The following is an 18,041-nucleotide window of genomic DNA, read 5'->3' on the forward strand; positions in this document are numbered from 1 at the left end:
CTCAGTGGTGCATAGAGGGGTGAAGGCTCAAGGGGGTGGCAGGTGACTGTGGAGGAGCGATGGGGTTGGGAGTGTCCTGCATAGGGCCAGGGGGTTGGACTAGATGACCCAGGAGGTCCCTTCCAACTCTATGATTCTGTGATTCTATGATAATGCTATGGAGTCTACTTCTCGGAAGCAGCCATGTCTCCTTCCCCCAGCCAGTTCTCGGTCATCTGGAGATGAGCTGTAGAACTAGGGGATTCCTACCTAGAGGTGGCCTCTATGGTATTGCACCCCCACTGACGTCTCTGTCCCCCCCCCCCCCAGATCTCCAGATGATCTCCTACTCTGGATCTGGCAACCCTATGCCTCCCCCCCAGCTCCCACCCCAGTGGCCAGGGGGGGATCTGGCATCTGGCAACCCTAACTGCATCGCAGCAATGCATACTTTTTGGGGGAGCCAGGGATCACGTTCAATGGGATGGGGTTACCTTTGGGTCAAACTCAATTAAAAAAAAACTGAAGAAAATGCATTAAAAACTTTTTGGGTAGATTTCTGTATTTTTAAAATTATTACATTTATTATAAAGATTTTATTGATTTCTACAGAGGGGCTGCAAGTCTTGTGAGTAAGTAGCCACATTAAACTGAGCGGGGAATTAGATGCACTCACACTTTACAACTTCCCTGTCATAGAGTTGAGGGAAGACCAAACATTGCCTGTTCCACACTTCCGGCTTCTGGAGGAGAAAGGGGAAAGGGGCCTGTGGGGTGGGAACATTGAGGCATACCCAAGTCTATGTGGGGGCCTGCACATCCATTGGGGACCAGCATGGAGTTTGTGATCCCCCCCTCTAGGTCCATGGACTACAATTCCCATGAGCCCCTGCCAGCATGGACATCTGGAGGGCCGCAGTTTGACTACCCCTGCTCTAGGTTATGAATCCTATTATTGTAAGCAGGGTTAAAATTTGGAATTTGCTGGCTATAGGAATATAGAGCCTTGCAAGGTGATTAGATAGAGTCATGGATGGTAAGTCCATCGGTGGCTTCCAGCTATGGTAGCTGAGGGGAACCTCCACATTCAGAGGCACTAAACCTCTGAATTCCAGAGCCAGGAGGCAACATCAAGGGAAGGCCTCGGCTTCCCTGCCCTGTTGTTGGCCGTCCAGAAGAACTGGTCAGCCACTGTGTTAGACAGGATCCTGGACTATGTGGACAATTGGTCTGATCCAGCAGGGCTCTTATGGCTGAGTGGAACCTCCACATTCAGAGGCACTCAACCTCTGAATCCCAGAGCCAGGAGGCAGCATCAGGGGAAGGCCTGTTTTTGACCTTCCAGAGGAACTAGTTGGCCACTCAGATAGATTCAGATGGGTCGCCATGTTGGTCTGAAGCAACAGACCAAAATCTGAGTCCAGAGGCACTTTTTAAATAGGGTTGCCAGCTCTGAGTTGGTGGGAAATACCTGGAGATTTTGGGGGTGGAGCTGGAGGTGGGGGGGGAATTGGGGCAGGGGGACACACCACCTCATTGTTGTATAATGCTAAGGAGTCCAACCTCCAAAGCAGGGGTAGTCAAACTGCGGCCCTCCAGATGTCCATGGACTACAATTCCCATGAGCATTCGCTGGCAGGGGCTCATGGGAATTGTAGTCCATGGACATCTGGAGGGCCGCAGTTTGACTACCCCTGCTCTAAAGCAATCCTTTTCTTTTGGCTGGAGATGAGCTAATTCTAGGGGATCCCCAGGTCCCACCTGGAAGCTGGCATGCCTACTTTAAGACTAACCCAGAATGCAACTTGGTTGGTCTGGACTCAGACTGGGTAGTGTGAGACAGGCTCCCGGACTAGATGGACCATTGTCCCGATCCAGCAGGACTCTTCCTAGGTCCTCAGCCTTCTCATTTTCAAATTGCTGCTCAAGAATTTCCCAGTCATCTGGAGGGTTAACTTGACCGAGCATCTGTGCCTAGAGAGGCCTTGCCGAAAGAAGAAGGGAGGGGGCAGGGGCAGAGGTGTTTCCTGCCAGCCCGGCCCCCTACCCTGTGAAAGCGGCCTTTGAATTTCCATCACATCTTGCAAAAGACTGGGTAGGTCGACAACGTGGGTAGGTGGGTGGGTGGGGGATAAGGGGAGTCTAGCTTTGCCTGGCAAAGGAGGCAAGCTGGTGGAATTTAGAGGCTGGGAAAACCCAGTCTGGGTTGCCCACCCTGGCCAGCAGTCGGTTGCCACAGAGGGCACTGGAGAATCTCACCCTGCGGCATTTTAATAGGGCTGCTATGGGCTTGAACGGTTTTGACCTGCTGTCAGGGCAAATAGATTGCTGCATTCCTGAAGGATCAAGATATTCGTCTCTCCGTAGCCATGGGAAAGAGCCAAGAGCACCTTTAAGACTAACAACATTGGGGAGCAGCCGATGAGATTTCGTGAGTCGCTGCTCCCTTCTGAGTGTACCTGCATGTTTGAAGGAGCAAATATGTGGCAGGGTTTTGTGAGTCACTGCTCCCCCTTCTTCAGATATTTGCATATTTGAAGATCCAGGTGGTATCTGAAGAAGGGAGCGGTGACTCACGGAAGCTCCTACCCTGCCACAAATTCAGCCTGTATGGTGCCACTGAACTCTTGGTCTTTTCTCCACGATTCCAGAAATGTGGCTGCAACCAAGGCTTCTTGTGGATTTATCAATTTGCTGAGAGTTGAAATGCCCTAAGACTGTGTTTGGTTTGTGCTTTTGCTCCACGTAGATAACACGGCGACCCCCTCGAGAAAATGTGTGATCTACGTTGTCGTCCTGTCCGACGGCAGGTGGCCCGCTGGTTGTGCCGATAGCTGAGATGTCTAAATGGAACCTCCGTATTCAGAGGCAGTAAACCTTTGAAGGCCACTGGTGGAGAGGTAAGAGTTGCAGGAGGAAGCTTGTAGGCTTTCTTGGGGCTGCAGGTGGGAGGGATCAGGCCCTTTGGAATGCCGATGCCTTTCCAGAACAAAGTTAGAGTCCAGTGGCACCTTTAAGACCAACAAAGTTTAATGCTTTTGTGTGCATGAGCGCCATTATGCGCCATTATGTGCCACTGGGTCGGTCCTAATGAAAAAGCTGGAAGAGGATTTTTCTTTGGGGCTTATGGAGTTTCCGGCTGTTCACTTAGCATGATTTTAGTGTCAGGCACTGAGTTAAATCTCCCCAACATCCTTTCTCAGTCTTCCTCTGTCTCTTTCTCTCCCATGACGTAGAAAACAAAGTGAATGGTTACACTGATTTTTATCGCATTTCTACTTTTACTGTTTAGTTAGAGTGAATGGCCTGTGGGGGGCAGTCTGGGTTCATTGGGAAGTGCAGGGGTGTCAGGAATCAGGCTGAGCCCAGCTTGCGGAGCCCGTGATAAAGACACATCCGAGATCCAACAGCCAGTTGAAATCCAAAGAGAGCTATATTAAACAGAGTCCACAGAATGCTAAAGCAAGCCAAGATCTTCCTAAGCAAAGATCTTGATAATAACAAAGAGCACTTGGCAATACAAGGCAGATATAGGGAGGGGTACTAAGGCATTTTGGTGGGAGAGCAAAAGGGCACCAAACGTGCCGGGGTTCACAGGATGCCAGATGGCCAGGAATCTAATCTAAACTGCTACAGCCTTGTTGAGACTAGGCTGTCTAAGCAAGGACGCTTATAGTGAGATTGATACATCAACAGTGGACAACTCCCACTGGGAAAAGAAGGGAGGCTGGGAGCCTGAGGACAGAAGCTGGCAGGGGCCCATGGTAACTGTAGTCCATGGACACCTGGAGAGCCACAGTTTGGATACCCCTGTGCTAGACCATCCTGGCTGCCATGAGACAAGAATAGAGGAAGGGGAGCCCTTCTGTCCCTTGAAAATATGATGGTTTGTTTCTTAATCCGAGGAGGAAGAATGAGTATCCCTTCTGGCCCCAGGGTTCATCCTTGGCATTTCTGTTGCTTCCTTAGAAAGAAATCCTCAACCCAGATTCGTATCCTGCCTTATTTGCAACCCGTCGGCCTTTCTGAATACCGTGGGTCAGCACAAGATCCTCTGACTTCCAGGACCTGGGGGGGACACCTCAGAAAAACTCAGGGCAATGGAGCACGAGGCCCTCTCGGTCCTGGGTCCCCCCGTGGAGGCAGAGCTGGGAGAGGAGGCGGAAGAGCACGATGCAGCTGACCTCGAGGCGAGGGAGAGCCCAGGACGAAGCCCAGGCAGTGCCGTTGAGAGGGGATTCTGGGAAGGGTCCACGCAAAGCTTCTCTGATGAGGACACGGTCGGCGCTGACGTCTGGCGCCGGCACTTCCGGTGGTTCCGCTACCAGGAGGCCGACGGGCCGCGTGAGGTCTGCGGCCGCCTCGAGGAACTTTGCCATCATTGGCTGAGGCCCGATACGTTCAGCAAGGAGCAGATTCTGGATCTGGTGATCCTGGAGCAATTCCTGAGCACCCTGCCGAGGGAAATGCAGAGCTGGGTCCGTAAAGCGGGAGCGGAGACCTGTCTCCAGGCGGTTGTCCTGGCGGAGGATTTTCTGCTGAAGCAGCAAGAGGTCGGGAACCGGGAAGCGCAGGTGAGAATGCTTCTTCCTGCTTGTTCAAGGGGGGGCCAGGAGGCATCCATGGACTCCCCCCCCTAGAGTATTACTTTAGGACAGGGGTAGTCAAACTGCGGCCCTCCAGATGTCCATGGACTACAATTCCCAGGAGCCCCCTGCCAGCGTTTGCTGGCAGGGGGCTCCTGGGAATTGTAGTCCATGGACATCTGGAGGGCCGCAGTTTGACTACCCCTGCTTTAGGAGTTCCTTTTAGAGCCTACAGGTTAACCAGAGCCAGAGCTTTTTCGTCCCAGGCTCCGGCCTAGCAGAACGTTCTGCCAAAGGGGACCAGAGCCCTGCAGGACTTAGTTTCTGCAGCGACTGCAAGGGAGAGTTGTTCCACCACACATATGGTTGAGGCCTAGTAAGAACTATCTGATCTCACAGACCTCTCCACCAGCATCTGTATCTGCCGTACTGTACCCCTCAGGGAGGTTTATATTATGCCCCCACCCCCCGAAAACACCACAATACAACTTCGTGGGCAATTCATAGAATCATGGAATCATAGAGTTGGAAGGGACCTCCTGGGTCATCTAGTCCAACCCCCTGCACTGTGCAGGACACTCACATCCCAATCGCTCATCCACTGTCACCTGCCACCCCCCTTTGCCTTCACAGAATCAGCCTCTCCGTCAGATGGCTCTCCAGCCTCTGCTTAAAAATCTCCAAAGATGGAGAACCCACCACCTCCCGAGGAAGCCTGTTCCACTGAGAAACCGCTCTAAATTCAAATTTAGTTTGAAACTTTAACTTAAACTAGGTTTCGTATTGTACTGTAGCATATCATGTGATATTATGTGCTTTAAAATTACGTAGTGACCTGCCCTATGTTGGCCGAGACAAGGTAGAATAAAAGTCTAAGGAATAAATAAATTTAGTAAATAGAAATTATCTCCCCTTTCCCCAGGCAAAGAAGTCTATAGCAAGAGAGCAGCCGATTGAGGGGATCCAGCAAGAGCTTGAGGACGACGATGTCTCACTGGGTAAAGCCGTGAAACGGCTCCAGCTATGGTGCAGTTTGAAATTTCTCAGGCAACATTTCACCCCTGGCCTGAGGCGGAAAGCTGGGTGGGGAACCTTCTTGAGCACTCTTTCATTCAATGAACTCCCTCCAGACACAAAACTCAAATCAGCAGAGTGTAGCCTGAAGTCGCCCCTGTTCTATTAAAGTGTTTTTGTTTTAAAAATGTCAGGGGGCATTTTATTTTACATAGGAGATCATACAAAGTTCTGGGCCCTGCGTATCTGAGGAGACCAAACGTGGTCTGGGCCCTGTGTACCTGAGGGACCACCTTTCCCAGTTTGCCGTCAGAAGAATATTAGGATCGCCAACATGTTGGCCAGAGCCAGGGCTTTCTCGGCCTTGGCTCCAACCGGCTGAGTTACCGGCTGAGATCCATGCCCTGATGGAACAACTCAAGTTCTGCAGGCCCTGCAAAACTGAACTGTCCCTCCAGGATTATGGTTGAGTCCAGAACAAGTAAATAAAATGACATGGGCCTCCCTCCATCCCTGTCCCACTGCAGAACACACAGTGGAAAAACAGAGCATTAGTCAGGATTTATTGATCTCTCCTTTTTATTGTAGTTAAACTCAATTTTAAAAAGCTGCAAGCCTGTTTGCAGAGAAGGGTGGTCTAGAAATTTAGGAAACGAACCAAGAAGTAAATACGACTTATTCCCCGTCTACAGAAGTGCCATCCGCTTGGGATTCTGCCTCCTCATTCCGCTGTGTGTGAGATCTCCGCGTCTCATTTTTAGAGGGTGGGGAAGTTTAATGGGGGGTGGGGGGAACGACAGAAGACCCAGGGCTAGGAGGTTGACGATAACGCCTTTACTCCAGACCTTCCCAATACCCTTGTCTCTCTCTCACAGGCGCTGGCCTGACCACTCTGAGGCCTTCTGGATCCCATCCTCTTCATGACGGGATGGAAACAGCGATGCAGCTCTGGAATCCCGTACCCCTGGAGGTCTGTCTGACGCCCTCCTTTCGATTTGGTTGAAATGTTATTTCGAGAAGGAGACAAGGTTCTTGTCCGGGGGATTGACCCTCTGTATTCTTGGCGCTTGGAGGGCAGCAGTGGGAGGGCTTCTGGGGGTCTGGCCCGATTGGTGGGACCTCCCGACGGCTCCAGAGTTTCAGCTACTGCGTGAGACAGAGCGTTGGACTGGATGGGCCGCTGGCCCGATCCAACGTGACTCCTCTTGTGTATGTTCTCATCTTGTCACGGAGGCCTGCGTGCTTCCTGTCCGATCTTGAACCAAGGAGAACTTTCGCCCTCTAAGATGAAGGGAATTCACTTCTCGGACTTTTCCTTGCAGAAGCTGGCGACCTTTGAGGACGTGGCCGTGTGTTTCACGGAGGAGGAGTGGAGCGTGCTGGATTCCGGCCAGCGGGCCTTGTACAGGGAGGTCATGGTGGAGAATTATAGGAATGTGGGTTTGCTGGGTGAGTGTTCCCTTTGTGGAAACCTCCTGAGGGAAAGCCAGGGAGGCGAGGGGGTGCCCCTGTTCTTGCTTACAGTCTCTGGGTCTTTTCCTTGTCCCTAGAAATATTCTCAACAGGTATAGCCTCATCCATGGTTCGTCTGTATATTTGTGAAACAGCCTGGGGGGTGGGATATGCCCGGCTGTCCAAGTTGGAATAAGGCCAATCAGGGTGCAGCCAGCAACCCTGGCTGCACACTGATTGGCCCTGCCCCTACAGCTCCCACCCTCCGTTCCTGGATGCTAGCCACATTCCTCTCAGATGTGCCAGAGACAGAGAGAGACACACAGAGCCCTGTCAGACTGAACACAAGCCCTCATTCCCTCCTATCCCTCCTGCTGCGAAGGAGGCAGAGAGAGACACAGAGAGAGCTGCCCCAAGCTGCTGACAGAGACACAGAGAGAGCCGCCCCTGCTGTGACAGATGGAGAGAGAGACAGACGGAGAGAGCTGCCCCAAACTGCACACCAGCCCTCCTTCCCTCCTACAAACCAGCCCTGATTACCTGCTATGCTTCCTGCTGCAAGGCACACCGAGACACGCAGTGAAAGGGAGACATACACACACACAGATCTGCACTTCCCGGTGTCCCTTGGGTCCTAGCGCCCCTTGCATTCCGGCTTGCAATGGGCTTTCTAGCTAGTATAGAATAATTTTGCTTTGAAAATTAGAGAACCATCCCCCAAAGCCTACAAAATAAGATGGATAAGAGCTGAGCATGCTTATTCCCCTCCAACAGCAACCGAATGTCATTGAAAGGGAAAGGAGCTAAACCAGGCAGCAGAGCAAAGGACGCTTCCGCACCTGCTAAGTAATCCCGTTTCACTCCACTTCGGCGACCCTTTGCAAGTGGATCTTGCCATTTCACACAGTACAATCCAGTCGCCAAGTGGATTGGAAGTGCCGTATTGAGCGTGTGTGGAAGCGCCCAAAGTCATCGGAAGGGGGCAGATTTGGGCCAGGGGTGGGGTTTTCCAGGGATTGATGCCTTCCTTGTGGGCCCCCAGCTTGTCTACATGGAGGGACAGCTGTCTCCTTAGCCGGCGATGACCCACTCTGTTGATTTCTTCATCAGAACATCTTCTGATCCCCAAACCGGAACTCATCTGCTGGCTGGAAGAGGAGGAGCTACGTGAGGGCTGCACCGACACAGGAGAGAGATCGGCAGGTAGCTTTGGGGCTGGGGACTCTTGTGTGGTCTGAACATCTTGCATGGAGCCTTCAGGGAGGGCGGTATATAAATCTAAATAGATAAATAAAATAAAATGGCACAGACTCTACTATTTAGAGCAGGCTTTCTTGCCTAGAAAGAGCCTCTTGTGGCGCAGAGTGGTAAGGCAGCCACCTGAAAGCTTTGCCCATGAGGTTGGGAGTTCAATCCCAGCAGCCGGCTCAAGGTTGACTCAGCCTTCCATCCTTCCGAGGTCGGTAAAATGAGTACCCAGCTTGCTGGGGGGTAAACGGTAATGACTGGGGAAGGCACTGGCAAACCACCCCGTATTGAGTCTGCCAAGAAAACGCTAGAGGGCGTTACCCCAAGGGTCAGACATGACTCGGTGCTTGCACAGGGGATACCTTTACCTTTAACCTTCTTGCCTAGAGGTTTGTGACCATGAGCCAATCATTCCCCCTCAGGCTGGGGCAGGATTGCTCTGTGTTTTTGGTGCTCGAGGGGCCAAATAAGGGAATTTCTGGAGTTCAGGCCCTGCTGGTGGACCTCCTGATGGCCCCTGGGTTTTTGGCCACTGTGTGACACAGAGTGTTGGACCGAATGGGCCCTTGGCCTGATTCAACATGGCTTCTTATATGTTCTTAATGTTTCTAATGCACGCTTTTATTTAGGCATTTCAATTAAGGGGAGAAAACGCATCCATATTAAGAGTTGATTTTTGCAGATTTTTTCCAGGGGGAAGCGGGGTTTAAAAACTTCAGTAACTAAAAGTTATTTGGGAGGGGGCACGACAATATGTTAATATTTTTAAATGGCATTCTGATCTTTTTTGCAAGCCTGATTTTTTAAAGGCAAGAGAAGCATTTTTAGCATGGTTCGTAATTAGTTTTAATGCTTTCTCTTTACTTGGGTTTCAATGGTTTTTTTAGGACGTGGGTTTGTTTCCTGCGTCTTTAATATGTTTGTGGCCCTGATGTGGGCAGAAAGGTGGCGTATACATTTTGTAAATAAATAATTGAAGTAAATAAATACATAGTTTACATTATCTTTAGTGCTAATATAATCACTGAGCGCCTTAACTGTTGAGCCAGCTTGGTATAGTGCAGGGGTAGTCAAACTGCGGCCCTCCAGATGTCCATGGACTACAATTCCCATGAGCCCCTGCCAGCATTTGCTGGCAGGGGCTCCTGGGAATTATAGTCCATGGACATCTGGAGGGCCGCAGTTTGACTACCCCTGGTACAGTGGTTAAGACAGGGTGGAAAGAAAGAAAGAAAGAAAGAAAGAAAGAAAGAAAGAAAGAAAGAAAGAAAGAAAGAAAGAAAGAAAGAAAGAAAGAAAGAAAGAAAGATGGAGAGCCATCTTGGGTTCCCCACTCCTTCACATATAGCCAGCTGGTTGACCTTGGGCTAGTCACAGTCCTCTTAGTGAGATTCTCACAGAGCAGTTCTCTCAAAGCTCTCTCAACCCCACCTATCTCACAGGGTGTCTGTTGTGGAGGGAAAGGCAATAGTAAGCCGCTTTGATATTCGGGTAGGGAAAAACAGGTTATAAAAACTGACTCTTCTTCTTCTTCTACTACTACTACTACTACTACTACTACTAATTATTATTATTAATAAATAATTTCTGTTATTTAGGGGAGAAGCACGAAAATGTGGAGAAACCGTGTGAGATTTGGGCAGAAAGAATAAGGCATCAAAATGACGGACAGATTTTTGGGCTCCACGGTGGGCTGAAAATGCAGGACAGGGAGCAAGCAGAGAAATGGAAGAACGAGTTTTTCTATCCTCAGGATGCGGACCCGTACGGAACATCCCTCCAGCAAGAGCAGCAGAAGGCCAAGAAAAGGAACGAGTGCACCGTGTGCGGCCAGATCTTCAGCCACAAATCCAGCCTCGTGACTCACCAGAGAATCCACACCGGCGAGAAACCCTATCAGTGCGCGGAGTGTGGGAAGCAGTTCAACCGGCGGACACGGCTCACCTCTCACCAGAGGCTCCACACGGGGGAGAAGCTCTACAGTTGCCCGGACTGCAGCAAGAGCTTCTGCGAAAAATCCAGCCTCAAAGCTCACCAGAGAATCCACACCGGGGAGAAACCCTACAAATGCCTGAGCTGCGGGAAAAGCTTCAGCCGCAGCTCGAATCTGATCACGCACCAGAGGATCCACACCAGGCAGAAGCCATGCAAGCGCTCCAAAGGCAACCGGGTCATTTCGGTTCAGTCGGGCTTCCCTCCCCGCGGGGTGATTCAGACGGGAGGCGACCTGCGCGACCCCACGCCCTTTGGCGGGAACCTCGGCAACCCGCCGGCCCAGCTCGGGGATACGTCCCCCGCGGAAGAGCCGTATAAATGTTTCGACTGCGGGGAAAGTTTTAGCGAGAGCGCCGGCCTTTTTGTACACCAAACGGCCCACCTGGACGAGAAGCCCTACAGCCTCTGCCGCGGGCCGTTCTGCCACGGAGCCGGCCTCGCGAGCCCCCGGGGAATCCACGCGGCCGAGAAAGCCTTCAAGTGCCCGGACTGCGAGAAGACCTTCAATCGGAGCTGGAGCCTCGTCACTCACCAGCGCTACCACCGCGGGGAGAAGCCGTACAAATGCGCGGACTGCAGCGAGAGCTTCTGCGACAAGTCGGGCCTGGTGCGGCACCGGCGGATCCACACGGGGGAGAAGCTGTACGAGTGCTTCGTCTGCGGCAAGAGCTTCAGCCAGAGCACCAACCTCTTTACGCACCAGCGGATCCACACGGGCGAGAAGCCGTACAACTGCTCCGAGTGCGGGAAGAGCTTCAACCAGAGCTCCCACCTGATCAGGCACCAGAGGCTGCACACGGGCGAGAAGCCGTATAAGTGCTCCGAGTGCGGGAAGAGCTTCACGCAGAGTCCGAACCTCATCCGGCACTGGAAGACCCACACCCGCGAGAGCACGTAGAACTGTAGCCCCGCCCCCTCCGCCCCCCCCCCCGACCACAAGCGCAGGGGTAGTCAAATTGCGGCCCTCCAGATGGCCATGGACTACAATTCCCATGAGCCCCTGCCAGCGTGCTGGCAGGGGCTCATGGGAATTGTAGTCCATGGACATCTGGAGGGCCGCAGTTTGACTCCCCCCCCGCCCAAGCGCATTGCACATAAGAAAGCTCCCAGAATATGTTCGGGCATAAAGAGATCACCAAGGAAGGATAAAAGATGGATGGGAAGGGTTCTCACCCGCATGCAATGTTTTATTAGATTCCGCACAGCTCCCGAGATAACTCACAAAATAAAATAAAGCGCTCTAAAAATGAACACAATTTTATTCCAGCATGGTTTAATTCGAGTCCAGTAGCATCTGGGACGCCGACAAGGTTTTAAAGATCGATCGAGATGGGTCGCCGTGTTTGTCTGCGGCAGGAGAGAAAGAGAAAAGAGCCCAGGGCTGATTCTGCACTTCCTTTGTCCCCCCCCCCCCCCCCCGTTGCGGATCCTGCTGAATTCAGATCGATTTGGACCCGGGCCTTCCTCTATTCGCCCCTCCCCAATCGAAAAAGAAAGTGTTCTGCACTCGATTGGGAACGCTCAGAGCGGGGAGGGGAGCCAAACGCAGCAGGAGTCTCTTTCTTTTCTTGAAGGGGGTGGGTGGGGAAGGATTGGAGACAGCAGAGGAGGGGGAATAAATCCAAGAGGCAAATCTCTGCTGAGAGAAATTACGGCTTCTGGAGCGCAGTCACTTTAAGGGAAGCCTTGCAACCAGATTCCAAAGGTAGTCAAAAGAGAGAAACCGTGTAGACAAAAAAGACTCGGTGGAAGTCAGTCAAAGCAGGGTGTAGTACGGCCGCTTTGAAGTTCCTTTGTCAGCATTTCTAAGGACAAAAGAGGTTATACAGAATCCACACAAAGAGCGGTTTGTCTTGTAATGATCCTAAGAGACATGGAACATGAACAATTGATTCTGCATAACCTTTTTCTTAACACCCGAGGAAGCATGCTCAAAGACAAGAGGGCGCCTACACCGACATGTAGTTGGCAGGGGCTCATGGTAATTGTAGTCCATGGACATCTGGAGAGCCACAGTTTAGACCCCTCTGATCTATGGTTAGACTATGGTGAATATTATACTATGGAGTCAAGCCTCCAAAAGCGACCATTTTTATCCGAGGAATGAATCTCCGTTGCCTGGAGATGAGCTATAATTCCAGGGGATCTCCAGGTCCTACCTGGAGGCTGGCATCCCTAGGCCCAAGCTTCTTTCCCAAACGTTTTGTACAGTGCAGCCGTATTGTCTGTGCTGAAAACCCCTCTTGAACAATTCAGTGTTGCCAGTCTGGTGTAGTGGTGAGGAGTGCGGACTTCTGATCTGGCATGCTGGGTTCGATTCTGCACTCCCCCACATGCAGCCGGCTGGGTGACCTTGGGCTCTTCACGGCTCTGATAAAACTGTTCTGACCAAGCAGTGATATCAGGGCTCCCTCAGCCTCACCCACCTCACAGGGTGTCTGTTGTGGGGAGAGGAAAGGGAAGGCGACTGTAAGCCACTTTGAGCCTCCTTCGGGTAGAGAAAAGCGGCATCTAAGAACCAACTCTTCTTCTTCTTCCTCTTCTTCTTTCTTCTTCTTCTTCTTCCTTCTTCCTTCTTCTTCTTCTATCATTTGAGGACAGACCGGAGGTGGGATTCTTCCTGATCTCCTCAGGCCGGCCGTTCTACAAGGAGGGTCTCCGTACAGAGAATACATGCGTACAGGTGGTTGTTGGGTTTGCCTGCATGCAGGGTGGGGGCTGCAGAATGCCCTGGCTGGATGAATGAATGAATGAATGAATGAATGAAGCTGTCATAGCAGAATACAGGGGAAGGGGCGGTCTTGCAGATGGGAGGCACCAAGTGGTTTTGTATGGTGTTAAGGGTTTTGTATAGCACAAGCTGTTCTCTTAAAGTCCTCCTGGTAACTAGGAATTATTTGAACCAGTCTAACACACATTCTAAGAGCCTTTTGTGGCACAGGGTGGTAAAGCAGCCGACGTGTTGTCTGAAGCTCTGACCATGAAGCTGGGAGTTCAATTCTAGCAGCCGGCTCAAGGTGGACTCAGCCTTCCATCCTTCCGAGGTCGGTAAAATGAGTACTCGGCTTGCTGGGGGGTAAACGGTAATGACTGGGGAAGGCACTGGCAAACCACCCCGTACTTAGTCTGCCATGAAAACGCTAGAGGGTGTCACCCCAAGGGTCAGACATGACCCGGTGCTTGCACAGGGGATTTCTTTATCTAACACACATCCTCTGGTACCTCCTTCTGCCTCAATGGGAAAGCACGATCTATCGTATCAAAGGCCACAGCTAGATTCATGTAATCATAGAATCATAGAGCTGGAAGGTGTCACAGAGGCCATCTAGTCCAACCCCCTGCTCAATGCTGAATCAGTCTCAAGTATATCCAGGATAACTATCTGTCCAGATGCTGCTTGAAGACTGTCAGTGGGGGGGGGGGGGACCTCACCACCTCCTTAGGCAGCCAATTCCCCTGCTGAACTACTTTGTGGATGTTTTTTTTTTGTGTGAGGAGGAGTAGCAAAGAGCACTCAGCCTCTGAATTCTAGAATCAGGAGGCAACCTTGGGAGATCCGTAAGGATGGAAGCCGGTGACTTTCTTCTACCACTCCTCCACATACAGCCAGCTGGCTGTCCTTGGGCCAGTCCTGTTAGAACTGTTCTCACAGAGCAGTTCACTCAGAGCTCTCTCAGCCTCACATGGTGTTTGGGGTGAGGAAAGGAAGGGAAAGGTATCGGCAAGCTACTTTGGGCCTCCCTTGGCTAGAGAAAAGCAGGGTATAAAACCAACTTTTTATCTTACAATAAACAGTAAATCACTCAGTACAAACACTCAACACAAACAATTACGATGATGATAATTTTATTTAGAGCCCGCCCACTCCTCAAAGCTCAGGGCAGGTAGCAACATATATAAAAAACAATAAATCACTCAGAGCAAACAATAATAATTATAACAGCCTGTCCTTCCTTCCTTCAAGGCTCAGGGCCCAGTCACAACACATCCAACAAGCGGCAAATCCCTCAATGCAAACAATAACGAATAAAAAAGGATACTAAGAATTTGATGCATAGCCCACCCTACCCCGAAGGCTCCGAGCAGGGAACCCACACGTGCAAAAAACCAATGCAATCCCCAGTACAGCACTCAGTACAAACACTAATTAATAATACCGATCATAAGAATTCCATGGATAGCCCGCCCTTCCCCAAAGGCTCAAGGCGGGTAGCAACATATATAATCCACCATCAGCCACTCAATGCAAACCCCTGAGCTTCCTTGGAGGGGGCGGGCGAGAGATCTCCCCTTCTGCCCCGCAGGGGCGCCCCTGCTTACGCCGACCCTCCAGTGTAGGCAAACAGGGCGCGCGCTTCTTTGCTCCGGCTCCAGCGCTTTCGGCTCCCTTGCAAGAAAAGGGTTAACCCGACCGAGTCCGCCTTCCTAGGGTGGCATCCAGGAAGGAGGGCTGTAAACGGGCTGAAGTCACTTCCTGGCTTTCCCCCTTGCACCCCCCTCCTTTCTGCCTGGGAAAGAGTCCGGTCTGGGGGAGCCCGTCCGCGGCGGCTCCCAGGGGGGGCCCGGGTGAGCTGCGCTTGCAGAGAGCAAAGGGCCAGAGGCGGCGGGAGGGGAGGCTCCCGCGGGGATCGGGGCCGGTGCAGCCCCGGGGTTGCTCCAAAGGCGCCCGCAGCCGTCCTCTCGCCTGGGCTGGCTCGTAGGGTGCGGTGGGAGGGTGCAAACACGGGGGTGGGGGAGAGAGGGTGAAGCCCCCCTCTCCCCAAAAGGAAGGAAGTTGGCTTTGGTGACTTAACCCAGGGGTAGCCCACCTGTGGTCCTCCAGATGTCCGTGGAGTACAATTCCCATGAGCCCCTGCCAGCATTTGCTGGCAGGGGCTCATGGGAATTGTAGTCCATGGACATCTGGGGGAATCGCAGGTGGGCTACCTCCGGACTTAACCCACCGAGATCCTTTCCACAAATGCAGAGGGAGAGAGGTCCTTGGTGGCCACGAGCCTCCTTGTATAGGGGCAGTATACCCCTGCAAACGAGAAGTCTGGATGCGAAGGATAATGGGGGGGGGAATCAGGGTTCCCCCCCCCCTTTATTTATTTTATTTTATTGATTTTTATTTATGTTTATATTTTAATACTGTGGCTCCCGGCAAGCCGGCCTGCGGCGGTTTGCAGAAAAGAAAAAAACATAATATCCATGTTAATAAACCTTTTAAAAATAAGCCCTTTATGCCCTTCCTTTCTTCCCGAGGGAGATTTGGAGCAGCTTTCTTCTCTCTTTATGTATGTTTTGTTTATTTAAGAAAGAGACTGCTGATTTATTTCGAAAATGCTCCTTATAGTTACGTGTCGCAACCTCTGCGTAGAAGAACAACGCTCCTGTGAGGTGGGGCAGACGGAGAGCGTGCGACTGGCCCCGAACCATCGAGTGAGCTTCTGTGGCAGAGTGGCCAGTCTGTTCTCAACAGAGCGTTTCTGTCAGAGCTCTCTCAGCCCCACCTCCCTCGCAGGGTGCCTGGTGTGGGGAGAGGAAGGGAAGGGGATTGGGAGCCGCTTTGAGACTCCTTCGGGCAGAGAAAAGCAGGGTATAAAAACCTTCTTCGCCTGTAGGTTGGTGATGCTAACTGGGAGGTGGATTATGACTATTTCCCTGTAAACTTGTTCCTGATTAAACATATACAGGCTCAGGATGCACAGTTCCTTTTAAGAAATTCAGGTATTCTCATGGCATGATTTTAAGGGTTCAAAGTTCCCCCATTAGTTTAGCTTCCTAACCTTTAAACCAGAACAAAGTTTTTTTGGGGGGGCACCTTGAAGACCAAAAATGTTTCTAGCCAGAATTCAACTTCTTGGGCCTTCAAGGTGCCCCTACACTCAAATTTTGTCCTGCTGCTTTGGACTGACCCGGCGACCCACCTGAATCTAACCTTTGAGATAACGCAGTGTTATTTTTTTTTGTAGATGGGAGCTGGCTTAAAGAGAGGCGGGGGATTGCTGGTGCCTGAGCAGGTCTCCTCGAAAGCAAGTCCCGTTTTATTCAATGGGACTTACTCCCAGGGAAACGTTCTTAGGATTTCAGCCGCCAGGTAAGTATTTCCGAGATAAGATTGCGGGTTCGTGTTCTTATGTGGTTCGTATTCGGGAAGTGACGGCAGGAAGTGAATTGAAAAAAACAACAACGATGGGAGTTGTTTTAGGGCATTTTCTGGAAAATCTTGAACCCGAACAAAACTCCAGATGGTTTTTCCTGGAAAATCTTCCAATGCCCTGCGTTAAGTTCTAATGTCCCGTATTTCTTAGACTTACACTAAGTATGCAAAACGTTTCAAAGTGTGCGATGTTAATTTTAGTTGACTATCGCGACAGGTTCCCCACCTCCTAATAACAACAGAATTAATTTTAAGGGGTAAGTTCTAGACCAGGGGTAGTCAAACTGCGGCCTTCCAGATGTCCACGGACTACAGTTCCCAGGAGCCCCTGCCAGCATTCGCTGGCAGGGGCTCCTGGGAATTGTAGTCCATGGACATCTGGAAGGCCGCAGTTTGACTACCCCTGTCATGGACTGGTGCTTTCCTGCTGTGTTTGAATCAATTTAGAGCTTCATTCAGAAATTATTTTGAGTGGGGTGTTGGTCCATGCTAGCATATCTGATTAGGATTTGGGAGTCCCCGATTCAGATCCTTTCTCTAGCCTGGAAGCTAGTATCCTAATTCGGTGCAGAGAGCCAGCTTGGTGTAGTGGTTAAGAGTGGCAGCTTCCAATCTGGTGAGCAGGGTTTGATTCCCTGCTCCTCCACCTGCAGCCAGCTGGTGGGTGACCTCGGGCTAGTCACAGTCCGGTTAGGGTTGTTCTCACAGAGCAGTTCTCTCAGAGCTCTCTCTGCCTCATCTACCTCACAGGGTGCCTATTGTGAGGAGAGGAAGGAAGGGGAGGCATTTGTCAGCTGCGTTGAGACTCCTTGGGGCAGTGAAAAGCAGGGTATTAAAAAAAAACCCACTTTTCGTCTTTTTCTTCTTCTTACCTGGACCTTGGACCTGTCACACAACGTCAAATTGACCTACCTTGTAGCGTTGTTGTTGCTGTGAAGTTGAATGTGGAGGAGGGGAGAATGTCATAAGAAATTTTGAGTTCCCACCGGGAAGAAAAATAAATAAGGGTCTCTACTTCCTGGTGGTGGTTTGGAGAGTTCCTGGGAGTATAGCAGGTCTCCAGGTGGACGGAGATGAGATAATCTGGAGAAAAATGGCCCCTCCATGACATTATATCCCACTGGTCCCTCTCCTCCCCCAAATTCACCCTTCTCAGGTATTTCCTAGGGCATCTAAAAGGATGAAGAATCACAAAGTTGGAAGGGACCTCCTGGGTCATCTAGTCCAACCCCCTGCTCTATGCAGGACACTCACAACCCTATCGCTCATCCATTGTAACCAGCCACCCCCTTGAGCCTTCACAGAATCAGCCTCTCCCGTCAGATGGCTCTCAAGCCTCGGTTTAAAAATCTCCAAAGATGGAGAACCCACCACCTCCCGAGGAAGCCTGTTCCACTGAGAAACTGCTCTGACTGTCAGGAACTTCTTCCGGATGTTTAGACGGAATTTCTTTTGAATTAATTTCATCCCATTGGTTCTGGTTCGTCCCTCCGGGGCAAGAGAGAACAACTCTGCTCCATCCTCTAAATGGCAGCCTTTGAAATACTTGAAGAGGGTGATCAGATCCCCTCTCAGTCGTCTCCTCCCCAGGCTAAACAGACCAAGCTCCCCCAACCTTTTCTCCT

At 51.2% G+C, this 18,041-nt stretch overlaps 1 protein-coding gene across 1 annotated transcript in view; it reads left to right on the forward strand.

Annotated features, from left to right (window-relative positions):
• The first annotated feature begins 1,710 nt into the window (after positions 1–1,710).
• The window catches only part of LOC143833845 (uncharacterized), a 34,340-nt gene continuing 18,009 nt past the window's right edge, over positions 1,711–18,041 (forward strand). The window contains exons 1-8 of the mRNA XM_077330070.1: positions 1,711–2,074; positions 2,729–2,879; positions 3,949–4,553; positions 5,488–5,563; positions 6,455–6,549; positions 6,902–7,028; positions 8,142–8,234; positions 9,878–11,168. Coding sequence (XP_077186185.1) covers positions 4,080–4,553; positions 5,488–5,563; positions 6,455–6,549; positions 6,902–7,028; positions 8,142–8,234; positions 9,878–11,168 — 2,156 coding nt within the window. The 5' untranslated portion in view covers positions 1,711–2,074; positions 2,729–2,879; positions 3,949–4,079. The remainder of the gene's footprint in view (positions 2,075–2,728; positions 2,880–3,948; positions 4,554–5,487; positions 5,564–6,454; positions 6,550–6,901; positions 7,029–8,141; positions 8,235–9,877; positions 11,169–18,041) is intronic.

Source organism: Paroedura picta, chromosome 3 (assembly GCF_049243985.1).
Source record: "Paroedura picta isolate Pp20150507F chromosome 3, Ppicta_v3.0, whole genome shotgun sequence".
NCBI classification, from domain to species: domain Eukaryota; kingdom Metazoa; phylum Chordata; class Lepidosauria; order Squamata; family Gekkonidae; genus Paroedura; species Paroedura picta.